The sequence below is a fragment of the Chiloscyllium plagiosum genome, unplaced genomic scaffold, assembly GCF_037043375.1.
Source record: "Chiloscyllium plagiosum isolate Xiang-an unplaced genomic scaffold, Cpla_swu_hap1 HiC_scaffold_14, whole genome shotgun sequence".
Taxonomy (NCBI): Eukaryota; Metazoa; Chordata; class Chondrichthyes; order Orectolobiformes; family Hemiscylliidae; genus Chiloscyllium; species Chiloscyllium plagiosum.
The window spans coordinates 25,170,776-25,189,128 of NW_028270152.1; the positions used below are offsets into that span (position 1 = coordinate 25,170,776).

At 40.3% G+C, this 18,353-nt stretch overlaps 1 protein-coding gene across 2 annotated transcripts in view; it reads right to left on the bottom strand.

Annotated features, from left to right (window-relative positions):
* Positions 1 to 18,353, bottom strand: part of stab1 (stabilin 1) — a 276,631-nt gene that overhangs the window by 239,623 nt on the left and 18,655 nt on the right. For both annotated transcript variants that reach the window (XM_087994200.1, XM_043707873.2), the window contains exons 4-5: positions 16,323 to 16,408; positions 13,008 to 13,077 (exon numbers count right to left, since the gene is read on the bottom strand). In XM_087994200.1, coding sequence (XP_087850326.1) covers positions 13,008 to 13,077; positions 16,323 to 16,408 — 156 coding nt within the window. The remainder of the gene's footprint in view (positions 1 to 13,007; positions 13,078 to 16,322; positions 16,409 to 18,353) is intronic.

Consider the following 18,353-nt stretch of genomic DNA (forward strand, 5'->3'; position numbering starts at 1 on the left):
TCTGGCAACATCCTGGTAAATATTTTATGAACCCTCTCCAATTTAATAATATCCTTTCTATAGCAGAGTGACCAGAACTGTACACACCACTCCAAAAGTGGCCTCACCAATATTCTGTATAACTTTGACATGACATCTCAACTCCTATACTCAATGAGGGCAAGCATGCTAAATTCTTTTCTTAACCACCCTGTCTACCTGTGATGTAACTTTCAAAGAACTATGTACCTAGGTCAGTCTGTTCGACAGCACTACTCAGGGCCCCACCATTAACTATCTAAGTGTTGTCCTTTTTGTTTTACCAAAATGCAAGACCTCACATTTATCCAAATTAAACTCCTATCTGCACTCCTCAGCCCACTGGTCCTATTAATCAAGATTCCTTTATAATCTTAGGTAACCTTCTTCAGTTCACCAAACCACCAACTTTGGTGTCATCTGCAAACTTACTAACCTTGCCTCCTTAATTCTCATCCAACTTACTTACATAAATTACAAACAAAAGTGGACCTGGCACTGATCCCTGCAGAATACCACTGGTCACAGGCTTCCAGTCTGGAAAGCAACCCTCCACCACCACCCTCTGTCTCCTAAAATCAAGCCAATTTTGAATCCGATTGGCAAGCTCTCCCTGAATCCCATGGAATCCAATTTTACTAATTAGTTTACTAGGTGGAACTTTGTCAAAGGCTTTACTAAAGTCCATGTAGACAATGTCTACTGCTCTGCCCTCATCAATCTTTTTGACTATGTGCTCAAAAAACACAATTAAGTTTGTGAAACACAATTTCCCATGCACTAGGCCATGCTGACTATCCCTAATCAGTCCTTGCCTCACCAAATGCATAGAAATCCTATCTCTCAGAATCCCCTCCAACAACTTACCAATTTCAAACTCACAGATCTATCATTCCCAGGCTACTCCTTGCAGCCTTAAATAATCAAATGTTAGCCACCCTCCAGCTCTCCGGCACCTCACCCTTGGCTGTTAATGATACAAATATCTCTGCTAGAGGCCTTGCGATTTCTTCCCTAACTTCTCATAACGTCCCTGGATACACTTGATTAGATCCTAGAGATCTATCCATATTTATGTTTTATAAAACCTTCAGCACTTCCTCTTCTGTAATGTGGACTGTTTTCAAGAATTCAATATTTATTTCCCTGAGTTTCCTAACCTCCATTTCTTCCTCCACAGTAAAAACTGATGAGAAATGTTCAACTAGTACCTTTCCCATCTCCTGTAGTTCTCTCGTTGAGGGTCCTATTCTCTCCCTAGTTGCTCTTTAGCTCTTAACGTTCTTGTAGAATCTCTGGAAGCTCTTAACGTTCTTGTAGAATCTCTGGATTATCCTTAACCTTATCTGCTAAGGTTATCTCATATCCCCTTTTTGTTCTCCTGACTTCCCTCTTAAGAATTCCCCTACACCCTTTATGTGCTTCAAAAATAGTGAATGGAGCGTAGTGTGGATCTTGCAGCTACTCCTGAGTTTGAAAGTCTTTCTTGGGTTTTCCTTTGGTATTTCTAGAGCAGAGCAGAAAAGTTCTCATTTAAAATTATTTTTTGAACTTTTAAGTCCAAAACAAAAGTAACAAAGAAAAAGGTAAGGGTGGAGAGATTGGATAACATTAAGCTTGTGGAAGAGGCTTGTCCACATGTTTCGAGGAGTTAATGGATCCACAGAGAGAGTTTTTTTTTTGTGTTGTTGTTTCCATGAAACCCGGAAGATTAATCTTTTCAACTTGTTTGTCGGGGTTTTGATAGTAGCAGTTCAGGGATCAGAGAGTGATATTCCATTCTACAGATCTGGAGATTTGAGAGCTGACTGATAGAGGATTTGAGGAGGAGGCTATTTTCATTTGCTGGGAGTTTCAGCTAAGTAATGGACTTTGACATTTCAATTTTCTTTTCTCTTTTGCATGCTTAAAATTAAAAAGGAAAGAGAATGGTAAGGTAGTTTTTTTTGTTAAAAAGGGTGCTTTTTTACAGTTTCTTCTTTTATGTGTTAAAATATATCATTTTTTAAGTTCTCCCAGCATAGTGTGACAGCAGTAATCCGTCTGCAAATGCTGGATGATAAAAGTGTGCGTTATTTCAGGGAAATCTAAATGAGTAAATTTTACGGGACAATTATGGCAGTCAACAGAGTGGTATGCTCCTCTTGTCAGATGTGGGAGATTTGGGAACAGTTGACTGTCCTTCAAGACTATGCAGGAGGTGTGTTTGGAACTGTCTCATATCAGACTGTTAGGATACAGCTGGAGTCACAGTTAAAGTCACTGAGGAGTATACAAGAGGCACACAGTCTGATATAGATTTAGAAAGGTGGTCACACTGCAGCTACTGTCAAATAGATAGATGGCTGACTGTCAGGAGAGATAGGAAAGAAATGCAGAAGTCTCCTGTGGCTATTCCTCTCTAATCAGACCTTGAGCACCAAGAATAAATTAAATTTAAGCGGGGTTTCTCAAGATTCAAAAGAGCAAGAGTTATAGGGAACTCTCCTGGCAGGGAATTCTCCAGACAGGAGATTTCGTGGCTATGATGGTGAATTCAGGATGGTATATTGCCTCCCTGGTGCCAGAATCAAGGTCGTCTCAAAACAGTTGCAGCATATTGTCAAAGGTGACAGTGAGAAGCCAGAAGTTGTTATACACATCGGTAAGAACAACATAATTAGGGAAACGGTTGAGGCAGATGAAGGTAAGGCATGTATGGGAACATGAGACTGGAACACTATAGCTACTACAGAAATATGGCTGAGGAAGGAACAGGATTGGCAGCTCAATGTTCCAGGGTTTAAATGCTATAGAAAGGATAAAAAAGGAGGTCAGAGAGGAGGGGGAGTGGTGTTTTTGATTAAGGAAAACATTACTGCTATACTTAGGATATTTCTGAGGGATCATCCAATGAAGCTATATAGTCATAGAGATATACAGCATGGAAATAGAACCTTTGCTCCAATTTGTCCATACCGACCAGAAATCCTAAATTAATCTAGTCCCATTTGCCAGCATTTTGCCCATATCCCTTGAAACCCTTCCTATGCATATACCAATCCAGATGCCTTTCAAATGTTGTAATTATAGCAGCCTCTACCACTTTCTCTGGCAGCTTATTCCATACGTGCACTACCTTCTGCATGAAACAGTTGCCCCTTAGTTCCCTTTTAAACCATTCCCCTCTCACCTTAAACCTTTGGCCTTTAGTATATACCTGGGTAAAAAATCTTTACTATTCACCCTATCCATGCTCTTCATGATTTTATAAACCTCTTTCAGGTCACCCCTCAGCCTCCAACGCTCCAGGGAAAATAGCCCAACCTATTCAGCCTCTCCCTATAGCTCAATTCCTCCAACTCTGACAACATCCTTGTAAATCTTTTCTAAACCTTTTCAAGTTTCACAAACTCCTTCCTATAGAGGAATTGAACACAGTATTCCAAAAGTGCGAATGTCCTGTACAGCCGCAACATGACCTCCGAACTCCTTTGCTCAATGTACTGACCTAGAACTGCAAGCATCCCAAATGCCTTCTTCACTATCCTATCTATCTGTGACTCCACTTTCAAGGAACTATGAACCTGCACTCCAAGGTCTCTTTGTTCAGCAACACTCTCCAGGATCTTACCATTAAGTGTATAAGTCCTGCCCTGATTTGCCTTTCCAAAATGCAGCACCTAAATTAAATTCCATCTGCCACTCTTTGGCCCATTGGCCTATCTGATCAAATCCTATTGTACTCTGAGGTAACCTTCTTGGCTGTTCACTACACCACTAATTTTGGCATCATCTGCAAACTTACTACCTATACCTCCTATGTTCATATCCAAATTATTTGTATAAGTAACAAAAAGCAGTGTACCCAGCACCGATCATAGTGGCACACCACTGGTCACAGGTCTCCAGTCTGAAAAGCAACCCTCCACCACCACCATCTGTCTTCTACCACCAAGCCTGTTCTGTATCCAAGTGGCTAGTTCTCCCTGTATACCATTTTATCTAACCTTATTAACCAGTCTGCCATGCAGAACCTTGTCGAACACCTTGCTGTAGTCCATATAGATCATGATCACCGCTCTGCTTTCATCAATCCTCTTTGTTACTTCTTCAAAAATCTCAATCAAGTTTGTGAGACACGATTATGGATAGAACTCAGGCCTAAAAAGGGGATGATCACCTTAATGGGATTGTAATTTAGAGACAAAAAAACTGCAGATGCTGGAATCCAAAGTAGACAAGCAGGAGGCTGGAAGAGCACAGCAAGCCAGGCAGCATCAGCTGTTTTACATTATAGTACAGAACCCCAACAATCAGAGGAAAATTGAAGAACAAGTATGTGGAGAGAACTCAGATATATGTAAGAATAATAGGGTTGTAATAGTTGGGCTTTTTTAACTTTCCAAACATAGACTGGGACTGCTATAATGTTAAGGGCTTGGATGTTAAGAAATGTAAGAACATTTTCTTTATCAATATGTAGGTGTACCAACTAGAGAAGGACCAAGACTTGTCCTTCTCTTGGGAAAAAATGGTAGGGCAAATGACTGAAAGGTTAGCACTTTGGAGGAGCACTTTGGGACCAGTGGTCATAATTCTATTAGTTTTAAAATAGTTATGAAAATGACAGGCCTTGTATAAAAGTTAAATTTCTTGATTGGAGTAAGTCAAATTTTAATGGTGTCAGACAAGAAATTTCAAGAGTTGATTGGAGTAAACTGTTCCCAGGTAAAGGAATGATTGGCAAGTGGGAGGCTTTAAAAAGCAATATAGAGTAGAGTGAAGGGTAAGACTGGCAAGAGTAGGAAACAATTAATGAATAAAGATAATGGGGCTCTGATCAACATAAGAAGGAGGCATATATTGGAAGTTGGTTATTTACAAGGTCAGTAGCTGGGAATTGGTTCCAACTAGTCTGGAAGAGATCTTATGTACAAGCAGATAGTAGATGTTGAATGATAATTGAGACCTCAGGAAAAGACGGTCTGTCTATCAGGGCAGAACCAGGCATGAAGTTTTTTTTTTGAAGAGAAATGTTGAGCTGCTGACACAGCATGAAGATTTGAAAGCTCCCTGCCTAACTTCCCTCACAGCTTGTGGAAGCCTAGAGAGTAGAAAGCGTAATTAGAAATATTATTACCTGTATCTGAGTGAAACAAAAATTGATCCTGATAGACATTCCTAGAAAAGCAACTAAGGACTCCACAACTGTGCTTATTAGATTAGATTCCCTACAGTATGGAAACAGGCCCTTCAACCCAACAAGTCCACACTGACCCTGTGAAGAGTAACCCACCCAGACCCATTCCCCCTGTTTACCCCTGACTAATACACTATGAGCAATTTAGCATGGCCAATTCACTTAAACTGCACATTTTTGGATTGTGGGAGGAAACCAGAGCACCCGGAGGAAACCCACGCAAACACAGGGAGAATGTGCAAACTCCACACAGACAGTCACCTGAGGCAGGATTGATTGTGGGTCCCTGGCGCTGTGAGACAGCAGTGCTAACCACTGAGCCACCGTATCGCCCCATAAAACAATGCATTGTGAAAATCACTAAAGTAATCTGGCCAATTTTGTTATTTTCTCCTTTATTTGTGGGCGGCACGGTAGCACAGTGGTTAGCACTGCTGCCTCACAGCGCCAGAGATCCGCGTTCAATTCCAGACTCAGGCGACTGACTGTGTGGAGTTTGCACATTCTCCCCTTGTCTGCGTGGGTTTCCTCCGGATGCTCCAGTTTCCTCCCACAGTCCAAAGATGTGCAGGTTAGGTGAATTAGCCATGCTAAATTGCCCGTAGTGTTAGGTAAAGGGGTAAATGTAGGGGAATGGGTGGGTTGCTCGTCGGTGGGTCAGTGTGGACTTGTTGGGCCGAAGGGTCTGTTTCCACACTGTAAGTAATCTAATCTAAAGCTACTTATCCCTTAACTGTGTTTGTTTATCTGTGTCTTTTGTGCGAATGGGGCTGAAAACTGTTTCACATTTAAACCAGAGACATTAATTAGATTACCTTGGTGTTTCATTTTTCACTGCTAAATTTATTGTTTATTTAATAAACTGTTAGGTTTTTTGCTTAAGATACTAAACCAGTGTCTGGAATTGTGAATAAAGAGATAGAAAGGCTGATATGGTTCCGCTGTCTGTCTCTATATAACATAAGGCAGAGCTCCAAAGCTGTACTAAACGGGCAATCCCTAATTTTAAAAGTGTGTCCCCCAGAGTAAAATATTGTTTCCAGATCAATGTTATTGAGGCCTTATAGCCTTCAATGAAATTACCTTTGCTCTTCTAACCTCTGGTAAAAACAAGATTAACAAATCCAATCTTTCCTCAGAAGAAAACCCAACTATCAATCTCGTAAAGCTCCTCTGAACTGCCAACAATGGATTTATATCTTTCCTGAAATAAGGAGATCTAAACTTGGATGATAGATCCACCCGTGTAATTTTTTTCTTTATAGTAAGGATGTACTTATTCTGAAATATCCCCTTAAATATCTGTCACTATTTCTCTATCTCCCAGCCTCATATGCCAGCTCACATTTGTTTTCATTCCCATAAAGTTGTCCTCTTTAAGTTTAAATATTAGTTTTAGACCCATGCTTTTTGCTTTCAAACTGGATATAAAATTCAATCATATGATATTCACTGCTACCTAGAGATGCAATAACTCTGAGCCCATTTATTAGTTCTTTTACAATGCACATTAACAACCTTCATTGGAGCTGGAATATTACAACAGAATCTTGATTAGATGAGCCAATAGGCTGAGGAGTGGCAGATGGAGTTTAATTTAGATAAATGCGAGGTGCTGCATTTTAGAAAATCAAATCAGAGCAGGACTTATACACTTAATGGTAAGGTGCTAGGGAGTGCTGTTGAACAAAGAGGCTTTGGAGTGCAATTTCATAGTTCTTTGAAAGTAGAGTCACAAGTAGATAATATAGTAAAGAAGGTGTTTGGTCTGCTTTCCTCTATTGATTGAGAGGTCATGTTGCAGCTGTACAGGACATTAGTTAGGCCACTTTTGGAATATTGCATGCAATTCTGGTCTCCTTCCTATTGGAAGGATGTTGTGAAACTTGAAAGGGTTCAGGAAAGATTTACAAGAATGTTGCCGGGTTTGGAGGACTTGAGCTATAGGGAGAAGCTGAATTGGCTGGGGCTGTTTTCCCTGGAGCTTCAGAGGCTGAGGGATGACCTTATAGACGTTTATAAAATCATGGGACATGGATAGGATAAATAGACAAGGTCTTTTCCCTGGGGTCGGGGAATCTAGAACTAGAGGGCATAGGTTTAGTGTAAGAGGGGAAAGATAATAAAAGGGACGCAGAGGGTGGTGTGTGTATATGGAATGAACTGCCAGAGGAAGTGGTGGAGGCTTGTACAGTTACAGCATTTAAAAGGCAGCTGGATGGGTATATGAATAGAAAGGGCTTGGAGGGATATGCGCCAAGTGCTGGCAAACAGGACTAGATTAGGTTAGGATATCTGGTTGGCATGGATGAGTTGGATCGAAGGCTCTGCTTGTGTGTTGCACATCTCTATGACTCGATGTATATATGTTAATCAGGGCAGAGAACACTCTGCCAATCATTTACAATAGAGGATTCCCATTGCATGTTCCCCTCCAAGCCATACGCCATCCTGATTTGGAAACATATCACTGTTGCTTCAGTGTCGCTGGGTCCAACATCCTGGAATTCTCTCCCTAACTGTGGGTCTACCTACAGTACATGGACTGCAGCAGTTCAAGAAGGCAGCTCAGCGCCACCACCTTCTCAAGGACAGCAAGGAGCAGGCAATAATGCTAGCCCAGCCAACAATGCCCACATCCTATGAATGAATAAAATATAATTGTTCTGCTGCACACACCCTTTTTTTTTAACATTTCCTGCTTTGGGAGAGGAAATGCAGACTATGGTTGATGTCTGAAGTTGTTAAAGTCAATAATAAGACCAGAAGGCTGTGAAGTGGTTAGTAGAATTCTGAGAGTTATTTTGATCAAAGGATGAATCAGACACTAAATGGGTGTTGTGTTAATGAAACACATCTGTTTGAAAGTTTGTATTATCATGCTCGATTAGTCTTAACACTGCTCAGAGGTGCTGAATTAGCTGTCTACTGGTTTAGGACTGAAATGTTGATTAGATGCATATCTAGTGGAGCATGGGTTCTCAGACTCTATATTGGAGATCTTTGATGGAGAAGATTCAGAAGTAGAGGAATACCCTATTTCTGAGGATAGGAAAAAGTCTTTTGCTCCTGACTATCAGTCTTTCATACAGCCTTTGCTGTCTGGGTTCATCATCTCCTCCCATTCCTCCTCAAGACACCAATGCTCAAGCACTGCCTTTCTCCTGGTGACTCCCATAAGTTATCAGAAAAATTAGAGCAGCATAGTACTTACTCTTTTTAGGTGAAGTCTAATTTTCAGAATAAGTGTTAGTAATGTTTCAACAAAATGTTCCCAACATGCTTCAAATGTCCTCTTCAAAACCTCCAGTAGCAAATGAACAATAAATTAACCTAAAAGCAGTGCTTGAATTCTCCACAATGCCTAGTTTATTCCAATTCAGATGATTATTGTTAAGTGAGGTCACTATATTAAGTGTTTTCAACCACAATGGTGTGCATCCTCTTTAAGGAATACTACTGGGCAATCTAATCTGTCAATTATTAATTTTAATAATTGCCTGGGCAATGGAAAGCTATTAATGAAGGACCTTTGTGATGTGGTGATAGTGTCCCTATGCCAGACTTGGGAGGCTTGGTTCAAGTCACACCTGCTCCAAAGGTGTGTAATAACATCTCTGAACAGGTCAATTAGGGAAAAAAAAATTTAAATCAATTTGCACTAAATGAGTGGCAAACTGTATTGTAGGGGTTGAGATTCCATTTTGGTTATCTCTTTGCCTCAAAACTGCCCCAAGATACTTTTCATTGAGCTGAGGCTAATTTGTTTTTGGAATAGTGAAGGTGCCAAGGTCAGACAGGTCACAGTGGGATACATTCCCCATTCACCACCACTTTTTCTCAACCTGGCCAAACATTGAATAACTTCCTCTGAATAAAAGAATTATTCTTTCCACTATTTCCCAAATTTAGATCTATTCAACAGCTGTTCATCTGCAACATTTTCCAGTTCTGATTGAAAGTCATTATCCTTTTTCTCTCTCCACAGATGCTTCCTGACCAATGGAGTATTTCCTGCAGTTTCTGTTTTCACTTCTAATGAATAGAAATGGTCCCTTAATTATTGCACAACTGTGCTTTCTTAGCATTAAAACATGGAAGTATTGTTCATTGTTTTGTACTGACAGGAAACTGGGAGCTAATGGCTTAAAATTCCTTAATTACATTTAGAACAACACTTTAACTTGCCTTGAACACAATGGTGAGTTCAAACATCATGAGGTCAGAAACATGTTACAGCATCATAATCTAAAATAAATAATGATTTAGAAGAAATGGGTTCTATGTTTTGGAATACACTGTATTAATTTTTATTTAAAGAAAATGAACAGATCCATTTTCTTTTTGCCAATCCCCAACCAGAAACCTGCATATTCCACAATTTCCCATTTGACTGAAATGGTAAATCTATTCACTATAGTTATGTTTTAATTTGTTGTCTCACAAGCAGCATCTAATTCACAAAGTTGGGGCTTCAAATGTTTCACTAGTGGTCCGGGGTCTTGCTGAAAATCAGGCCTCCATCTTCCGTGCCTGATGAGCAGCATGGCTAATTTTGCAATTCACCTTCCTTGAGGGAAGTAAAGTGAAATCATGAGCACAAGCCCTACTTTTACTGGACAATCAGGTGATCTCAAGAGGTTGGCAGAGCTTGGCCATACAAAACGGGCACAACAAAGGCAAATAGGTATGGCCCACTTAATTGAGAATGCCCTTAAAGCAAGGTTGCTGTTGTTACTGAAAATGAAAGTTTTGAAGTCCAGTTTTTGGCAGTCAACATTTCTCCATTGTTCATTCAACATCCCGCATATGTTTCTTTCCCTATTGCTGCCTTTTTACTGAAGGCCAAGACTTTTTTGAGATGCACATTTCTGGAGCCTGGCTAACTCCTGCTGCAGCACAGGCTAAGGGGATGAGAGTCCTATTGAGTGTTCTCAGAGTGCTGCTTCAATTAAACAAACAAAGGCATTTCATCAGCACACAGCACTATTAGATCCAACAAAACCCCAAGACAATATAAACTTCAAGATTAAGGTGTTACACAGGTATACACATGCAATAGAATGAATTACTCTGCAGGCACAAGACCAGAGTTAGAGGATTTTTGACACAGGGTTGGGCTGGAGAAGTGGGGATTGTTACGCAATGGAGATTGGAAGGAGATTTTATAGAGGTGAGCAAAATTATGACAGTTTTAAACTGAGGTAGGCAATTAATAGTTGCCCTGATTAACAGATGATACAAGGACTAGGGGTACAGATTGAAGGTCGTGGGGAAGAGAAAAGGGGAGATGTTAGCAAGCATATTTTATGTAATGACTGTAATGATCTGGAACTCACTATCAATGTAAGTGATGGAAGTAATCAATGTTTTCATTGGTAAATGGCTGGACCTTAATGGAAATAAACTTGCTGAATAGAATGTGGATATGGTACTGACTAGGTTATTCTACAGAGAGCACATGTACTCAATGGACTGAATGGCTGTGTTACATGCAGTTCTAATCCTAACACTCCAACAGAAAGACTCCTCCTTTGCCAACACAGAAGCAAAAAAGCTCAGAAAAAATTGTCATTTATTTTGAATATCATCAGAACTTCCTGTCAAAGAGAAATTAGGAGTCATTGATAGGTTAACTCACCCAATTTCAACATTTTAGTGGGGCATACACTTAATATTACCTATGAGCTGTAAGGCCATTGCAGTTTTACATCCATTAGCACATGATCTCATTGCACCCTGTGCGACTTTGACTTACTTCAGTTGGCTGCTATATTTCCTATTTGCAATAGTAACTTCAACAGTATTTCTTTGATACAAAGGTGCAATCTAAGATTGTAAAGGCACAATGCAAGTGCATTTTTTTCACTCTTTACTTCTAGTAATGGATATCTCCTTCCACTAAACAATTTTAGTTTTCCCATACACTGTAGCTTCAAAAACACGCCATGCATTACTTCAAACTGATGCTTGTTCTTTCAGCACTCATGTTTTTTGTAGTTCTACTCAACAAATACTGACTGTACAAAGAAGAATCACAACAATTATAACTTACAATGCTACTTATCATGATTGTTTGATATAAGTTCTAAATTTTAATTGATCATTCTTTCAAAGGTCCTACTCCCCAATCTGAAGCGGGACTGAAATGTTCTCTAAATGGAAAAAAATAATTATGTTTGCAAGTTATTAACAGAGCTTACAGCCATTTGAGGATGATTGTATCTTTTAATATCCGAGATGCAAGATCATGTCCTGTGTCTGTAATCCCAGAGGTATGTTTGGCACGCATTGATTGCCAGCACATGTCATTCTCTGACAAACTTAAGGACACATGCAAAATTTGTCAAAGCCAATGTGCCTGCTGTTGATACACAAATAATGTTCTGTGATCAAGAGGTGATTGGGCAGCACGGTGGCACTGTGGTTAGCACTGCTGCCTCACAACATCAGGAGGCAACATCAGCTTTGGGTGACTGTCTGTGTAGAGTTTGCGCGTCCTCCATGTGTCTGCATGGATTTCCTCCCAGTGCTCCTGTTTCCTTCTACAGTTCAAAGATGTGCAGGTGAGGTGGATTGACCATGCTAAGTTGTCCCATAGTGTTTAGGAATGGGTGGGCTAGGTAGGTTAGCCATGGGAAATGCGGGGATAGCGTGTGGGTCTGGATGGGATGTTCTGTGCAGCATCGATACAGACTCATTGGGCCGAATGACCTCTATATGCTCTGTAGGAGCTCTATAACCACTACCCTAATTTTGCCAGATTATTGCCTCATCCATAAAGCAACACTACAGTCAAGCTACAGTATCTGAATATTTCCTGTATGCAACACAGTGATTATAAAAAGAAATGATGCAGATTTACCTCAATCTATGAACACCTTCAGTATCAGGGAAACTGCCCCTACATCAGACTGCTTACAGCAGTTAGCTTAAGTTGTTTTCCTAAATTTGATGCTTGTCTAGCTTTCTTTCAGTGCATATAATGCTGTCTCAATCAGTCTGAAAGCTTACTGTGTTGCACAATCAATCAATGTAGGAATTGAGCTGGCCTCAATTGAGCTGTCACAACAACACATTTGGACATCTCCTCGGAATCATAAGTACATGTATGAGCAATTTTAAGCCAGTTCTCACAATGCAGTGTCTCTCTGGCAATATATTCATTTTTTTCTTTGGCATAGTGAGTTTGGTTTCAACAGGACAGAAATATGTGTAAACTGAAACTTAGAATATTGCACAGCAACTGCTCCAATACACAGGCACACATCCCAGTGACTCACAAAAGAGGGCAGGAAATAGAATGGATCACCGTGATGTCATCTTGTCTGCAAGTCTGAACTGACCAGACAAAGGGTGAAAAATACAGACTAAAAAAAGTGCTTCCTTGGACAAAAATGGTGGATCATTTATGTTTGGGGAAGTACATAAAGGGCAAATATGGGCTGGGTATAAAATTGGCCACTGATTTGCTATCACCCGTTTTGCAAAGAGCAATCTCATCTCCAAGAAAGTCAACTAAATAAACTTAACAATTCGTATCTAAGAAGAAAAGTTAAATATTTTATGTTTTCTCCGTAATTTATTCAATATTAGGTTAAAATACAGACAATTTATTTGATGTTTTTGTTTTCATTATGTCGATTGCTAGATCTAACTACTGCAGAAACTACAATGGACAAAACTGATCTTTGGCATTTGAAAAGAAATTGGGCAACACGTAAATTTTGTGCTAATGTTGAACTCTTAATGAGTGAAGTTTGTTTCATTATTCTAACTCAAAGTTACAGAAAAAAAATCTTCCTACCCAAGACACAGTCAGGGCCGTAAGCTTCCTCATCTGCACACTCCTCACAGACACTTCCTTTGTACTTTGGCTGCAGCAGAAGAAAATCAGTTTCAACAGTCTAGGAGACAACCCAAGAATCTGCAGAAATATTGTTATCTGGAGCTTCTTTTAACATTGTGTTACATATGAAGAAACATATTTTAAAAGTAGTGAACTGTCGTCTGAAAAACCTGGTGAGCTTTGCTTGTACCAGCATTCTAAAAAGTCTCTGTGATGACTTCAATTAGAAAATAATTCCAGCATTACAGAACAGAAAAGTGTAACAGAAAAGTGTAACGGAAAAGACTGCAATTAATCTGCATGTAAATAATCCAACACCATATGGCTGAGGTAGATAACTAGAAATGTACGTGCATAAAACAGTAAACAATGCAGGACAGGGAAGGAAGTAAAAGGGGAGGGTGGGAGGAGTTGCATTGCTGGTCAGGGATGATATCACAGCAGTGCTAAAGGAGGACACCATGGAGGACTTGAGCAGTGAGGCATTATGGGTGAAGCAGAGAAATAAGAAAGCTGCAGTTACATTGTTGGGGCTGTATTACTCGCCTCCCAACAGTGAGCATGAGGTAGAAGAACAAATAGGTAAACAGATTATGGAAAGATGTAGAGGCAACAGGGTGGTGGTGATGGGAGATTTTGATTTTCCCAACACTAACTGGGATACACTTAGCGTCAGAGGTCTGGATGGGGTAGTATTTGTAAGGAGCATCCAGGAGAGTTTTCTAGAGCAGTATGTCAATAGTCCGATGAGTGAAGGGGCCATATTGGACCTGGTGTTGGGGAATGAGCCAGGACAGGTGGTAGAAGTTGCGGTGGGGGATTTCTTTGGGAACAGTGACCACAATTCTGTAAGTTTTAGAATATTCGTAGACAAAGATGAGAGTGGTCGTAAGGGATGAGTACTAAACTGAGCCAAGGCCAATTTTATCAAAATTAGGCAGGAGCTGGGAAATATGAATTGGACACAGCTATTTGAACAGAAGTCCACATTTGATAAGTGGGAGGCTTTCAAAGATACGTTAAAGATAGTGCAGGATTGGCATGTCCCATTGAAAGCAAAGGATAGGAAAGGCAAGATTCATGAACCATGGATGACAGGAGAAATTGTACGATTAGCCAAGAGGAAAAGGGAAGCATACATAAGGTCCAGGCAGCTAAGAACAGAACGGGCCCTAGAGGAATATTGGGAAAGGACCAGTCTTAAACGAGGAATCAAGCAGGCTAAAAGGGGTCATGAAATAGCCTTTAACGAGCAGGATTAAGGAGAATCCCAAAGCCTTTTATTCTTCCATAAGAAGTAAGGAGATAACTAGAGAAAGGATTGGTCCACTAAAGGATAAGGAAGGAAAGCTGTGTTTGAACCTGAGAAAATGGGTGAGATTCTCAATGATTACTTTGCATCATGTTCACTGAGGAGAGGGACATGATGAATGTTGAGATTAGAGTAGAAGTTTGATTACTCAGGATCACGTTAACATAAATAGGGAAGATGTGTTGGGTAGGCTAGAGGTTATTAAGGTGGACAAATCCCCAGGACTGGATGGGATCTATCCTAGGTTGCTGAGGGAGGCGAGAGAGGAAATAGCTGAGGCCCTGATAGATATCTTTGTAGCATCCTTAACACAGGTGAGGTGCCGGAGGACTGGAGGGTTGCTCATGTTGTCCCCCTGTACAAGAAGGATAGTAGGGATATTCTGGGTAACTACAGACCAGTGAGCCTGATGTCAGTGGTGGGAAAGTTGCTGGAGAAGGTATCTACTTATAAAATCTATTTATATTTGGAAAAGAATGGGCTTATCAGTGATAGGCAACATGGTTTTGTGCAGGGGAGATCATGCCTTACCGACTTAATAGAGTTCTTTGAGGAAGTGACCAAGTTGATAGATGAAGGAAGGGCTGTAGATGTCATATACATGGACTTTAGCAAGGTGTTTGATAAGGTTCCCCATGGTAAGCTAATGGAGAAAGTGAAGTCACATGGTGTGCAGGATGTTCTAGCTAGGTGGGTAAAGAACTGGTTGAGCAACAGGAGACAGAGAGTAGTAGTTGAAGGGAGTTTCTCGAAATGGAGAAAGGTGACCAGTGGTGTTCCACAGGGATCAGTGATGGGGCCACTGTTGTTTATGATCTGGAAGAGGGCACTATTGGTATGATCAACAAGTTTGCAAATGACACGAAGATTGGTGGAATAGCAGAAAGCATAGGGGACTGTCAAAGAATACAGGAGAATATAGATAGACTGGAAAGTTGGGCGGACAAGTGGCAGATGGAATTCAATCCAGGCAAATGTGAGGTGATGCATTTTGGGAAGTCTAATTCAAGAGCAAATTATACAGTAAACAGAAGAACCTTGGGAAAAGTTGATGAGCAGAGAGATCTGGGAGTTCAGGTCCATTGTACCCTGAAGGTAGCTGCACAGGGGGATAGAGTGGTCAAGGGGCATATGGCATGCTTGCCTTCATTGGACGGGGTATTAAGTATAAGAGCTGGCGGGTCATGTTAAAGTTGTACAAGACATTGGTTCAGCCGCATTTAGAATACTGTGTACAGTTCTGGTCGCCACATTACCAAAAGGATGTGGATGCTTTGGAGAGGTTGCAGAGAAGGTTTACCAGGATGTTGCCTGGTTTGGAAGGTATAGCTATGAAGAGAGATTGAGTAGGTTAGGATTGTTTTCATTAGAAAAAAGGAGATTGAGGGAGGGCCTGATTGAAGTCTACAAAATCATGAAAGGTATAGACAGGGTAGATAGAGATAAATTTTTCCCAGGGTGAAGGATTCAATAACAAGAGGTCATGCTTTCAAGGTGAGAGGTGAAAAGTTTAAGGGGGATACACACGACAAGTACTTTACACAGAGGGTGGTAGGTGCCTGGAACACGTTGCCAGCAAAGGTAGTAGAGGCAGGCACGGTAGATTCGTTTAAGACGCATCTGGACAGATGCATGAGTAGGTGGGGAGCAGAGGGATACAGATCCTTAGGAATTGGGCAACAGGTTTAGACAGTGGATTTGGATCGGCTCAGACTTGGAGGGCCAGAGGGCCAAAGGGCCTGTTCCTGGGTTGTAAATTTTCTTTGTTCTTTGTAATGCGCAAAATAGTAAGGCATTGATGAAACAGTCACTTGAAATGAAATTATCTTCCAAAACAAAATTCCTTCACCAAAAAAAAGCCATTTCACAAACTGTAAGAAGTTCATGTGTAAAAGTTCATCATGGTAAAAGGGATATACCAAGCAATTAAATTAATATGATATTAAGAAATGTGAACTGACCTCACAAATGCAGGTTCCATTCCCTGAAACTCCATCCAAACATATACCATGTCCATTGCAAGGATTTGTTGACCCACCAGGGCATTCTAGAGCAGAAAACATGTTATTATTTTACATGACATTAGCATTTTTAGATTTTGCATCTAACAATGTATTAAGCAAGATCTACAACAGATCATTTGCAAAACATTATTTAGTAGCAAAACAATATATAGGCCCCAAACACAACTTCCAGGTGAAGCAGTATTGTATTTGTACTTCCTTCAATCTAGTTTACTTTATTTGTTGCTCAGAATATGGTCTCCTTTGCATCAGCAAGATGAAAGGCAGACTAGGTGACTGTTTTTTGGAGCACCTCTGCTTCATGCAAAAAATGACCCTGACCTCCCAGTTGCTTACCATTTCAATAAACCATCTTGCTCCCTTGGTCACATTTCTGTCCTGGGATAGCTGTGATGTTCTCATGAAGCACAATGCAAGTTCAAGGACAAACACCTCATTTTTTGCTTATGCACTTTACAGCTTCACAATCTCAACACTGAATTTCATATATTCACAAACAGACTGTATTATACCTGTTTTCTGGTTTTCTTACATTTCCAACACCCCACAACCCCATCATCCGTTGCCTTGCCTTGTTTGTGTCTTGTTTACTTTGCTCTTGGTAGACCAAGTCAAGTGAAATTCACCTGACGAAGAAGCAGCGCTCTGAAAATGTGTGACTTCAAGTAAACCTGTTGGACTATAACCTGGTGTCACGTGACTTCTGACTTTGTCCTGCCCAGTCCAAGACCAGCACCTCCACATTATTGCTCTTAGTAGAGAGTACCTGTTCTCTCCCTTTCACACCTTAATTTATACCTATTTTATAACTCTTTTTCTCTTTCACCATCATTAAAAATCTCTTACACACAGTAAGGATTCAAAAGGTTGCTACAAACTGGTCATTTGTTCTACTGATGCAGTAAACCTAAATTCAACTTTCCATAAATATCTTCTAGAATGGAGGATATGAGTTATGTGAATGAAGAATGTCTTGAAGCTAATTAAATTGCTACTTTTTAGGACTGGTACAGGGATGATAGCCTAAATGTCTTCCTTCCATATGAAAGATTTTATTATATTCTTTTGCACATAAAAAGCAAGGCACAACATCACATATAGAAATAATGAATGGAAAATAATAGTATATTTGTATTATAATTATTGCTGACTACTTTACCTAGTAATATCATTCAGCATTGTTCTAGCCTTCTTTATTGCTGTACTAGCCTCTAGTATCCAACAAAACAAGCATTCAATCCTCTAGGACCATCTTGCACCTGGTATTTGCTTTGTGAGGGCCAGGGAGAGATTTTCCCAAAAAGGTTACCACTGTATTTTGGAGTGATGGCATAAGTTTTGGACTTGGAATTTTGAGGTGAGTAACTCATGTCTTGACTCCTCAAACTGAAACTTTGTTCTCTGTGTATGATCTGTAAAGTACAAGTCAGAATTGCTTAGTTGTGTAAGAATCATGATGGAATATTGTCCACTTGCCTGAACTGCCACTGCTCTATTAACACTCAAGAACACTCAAGGGGGTGGCACGGTGGCACAGTGGTTAGCACTGCTGCCTCATAGAGCAAGGGATCCAGGTTTGATTCCATCCTAAGGCAACTGTCTGTGTAGATTTCCTCCAGGCACTCTGGTTTTCTCCCACAGTCCAAAGATGTGCAGGTTAGGTAGATTGGCCATGCTAAATTGGTCATTGTATCTAGGGATGTGCAGTCAAGTAGATTAGCCATAGGAAATTCATGGATACAGGGATGGGGTAGGTCTGGATGTGATATTCTTCAGAGGTATGGACTCGATGAGTAGTAGCAATTCTATGAAGAAGCTTAACACCATTCAGGACAAAGCAGCCTGTTTGAGTGGCATCCCAAACACCAATCTAAACAATGATTCTCTCCAAATACATGATCTCTATCACCTAGAATGACAAGAGCAGTAGAAATATGAGAGCAAATTTCCCTCCAATTTTTATCCAAA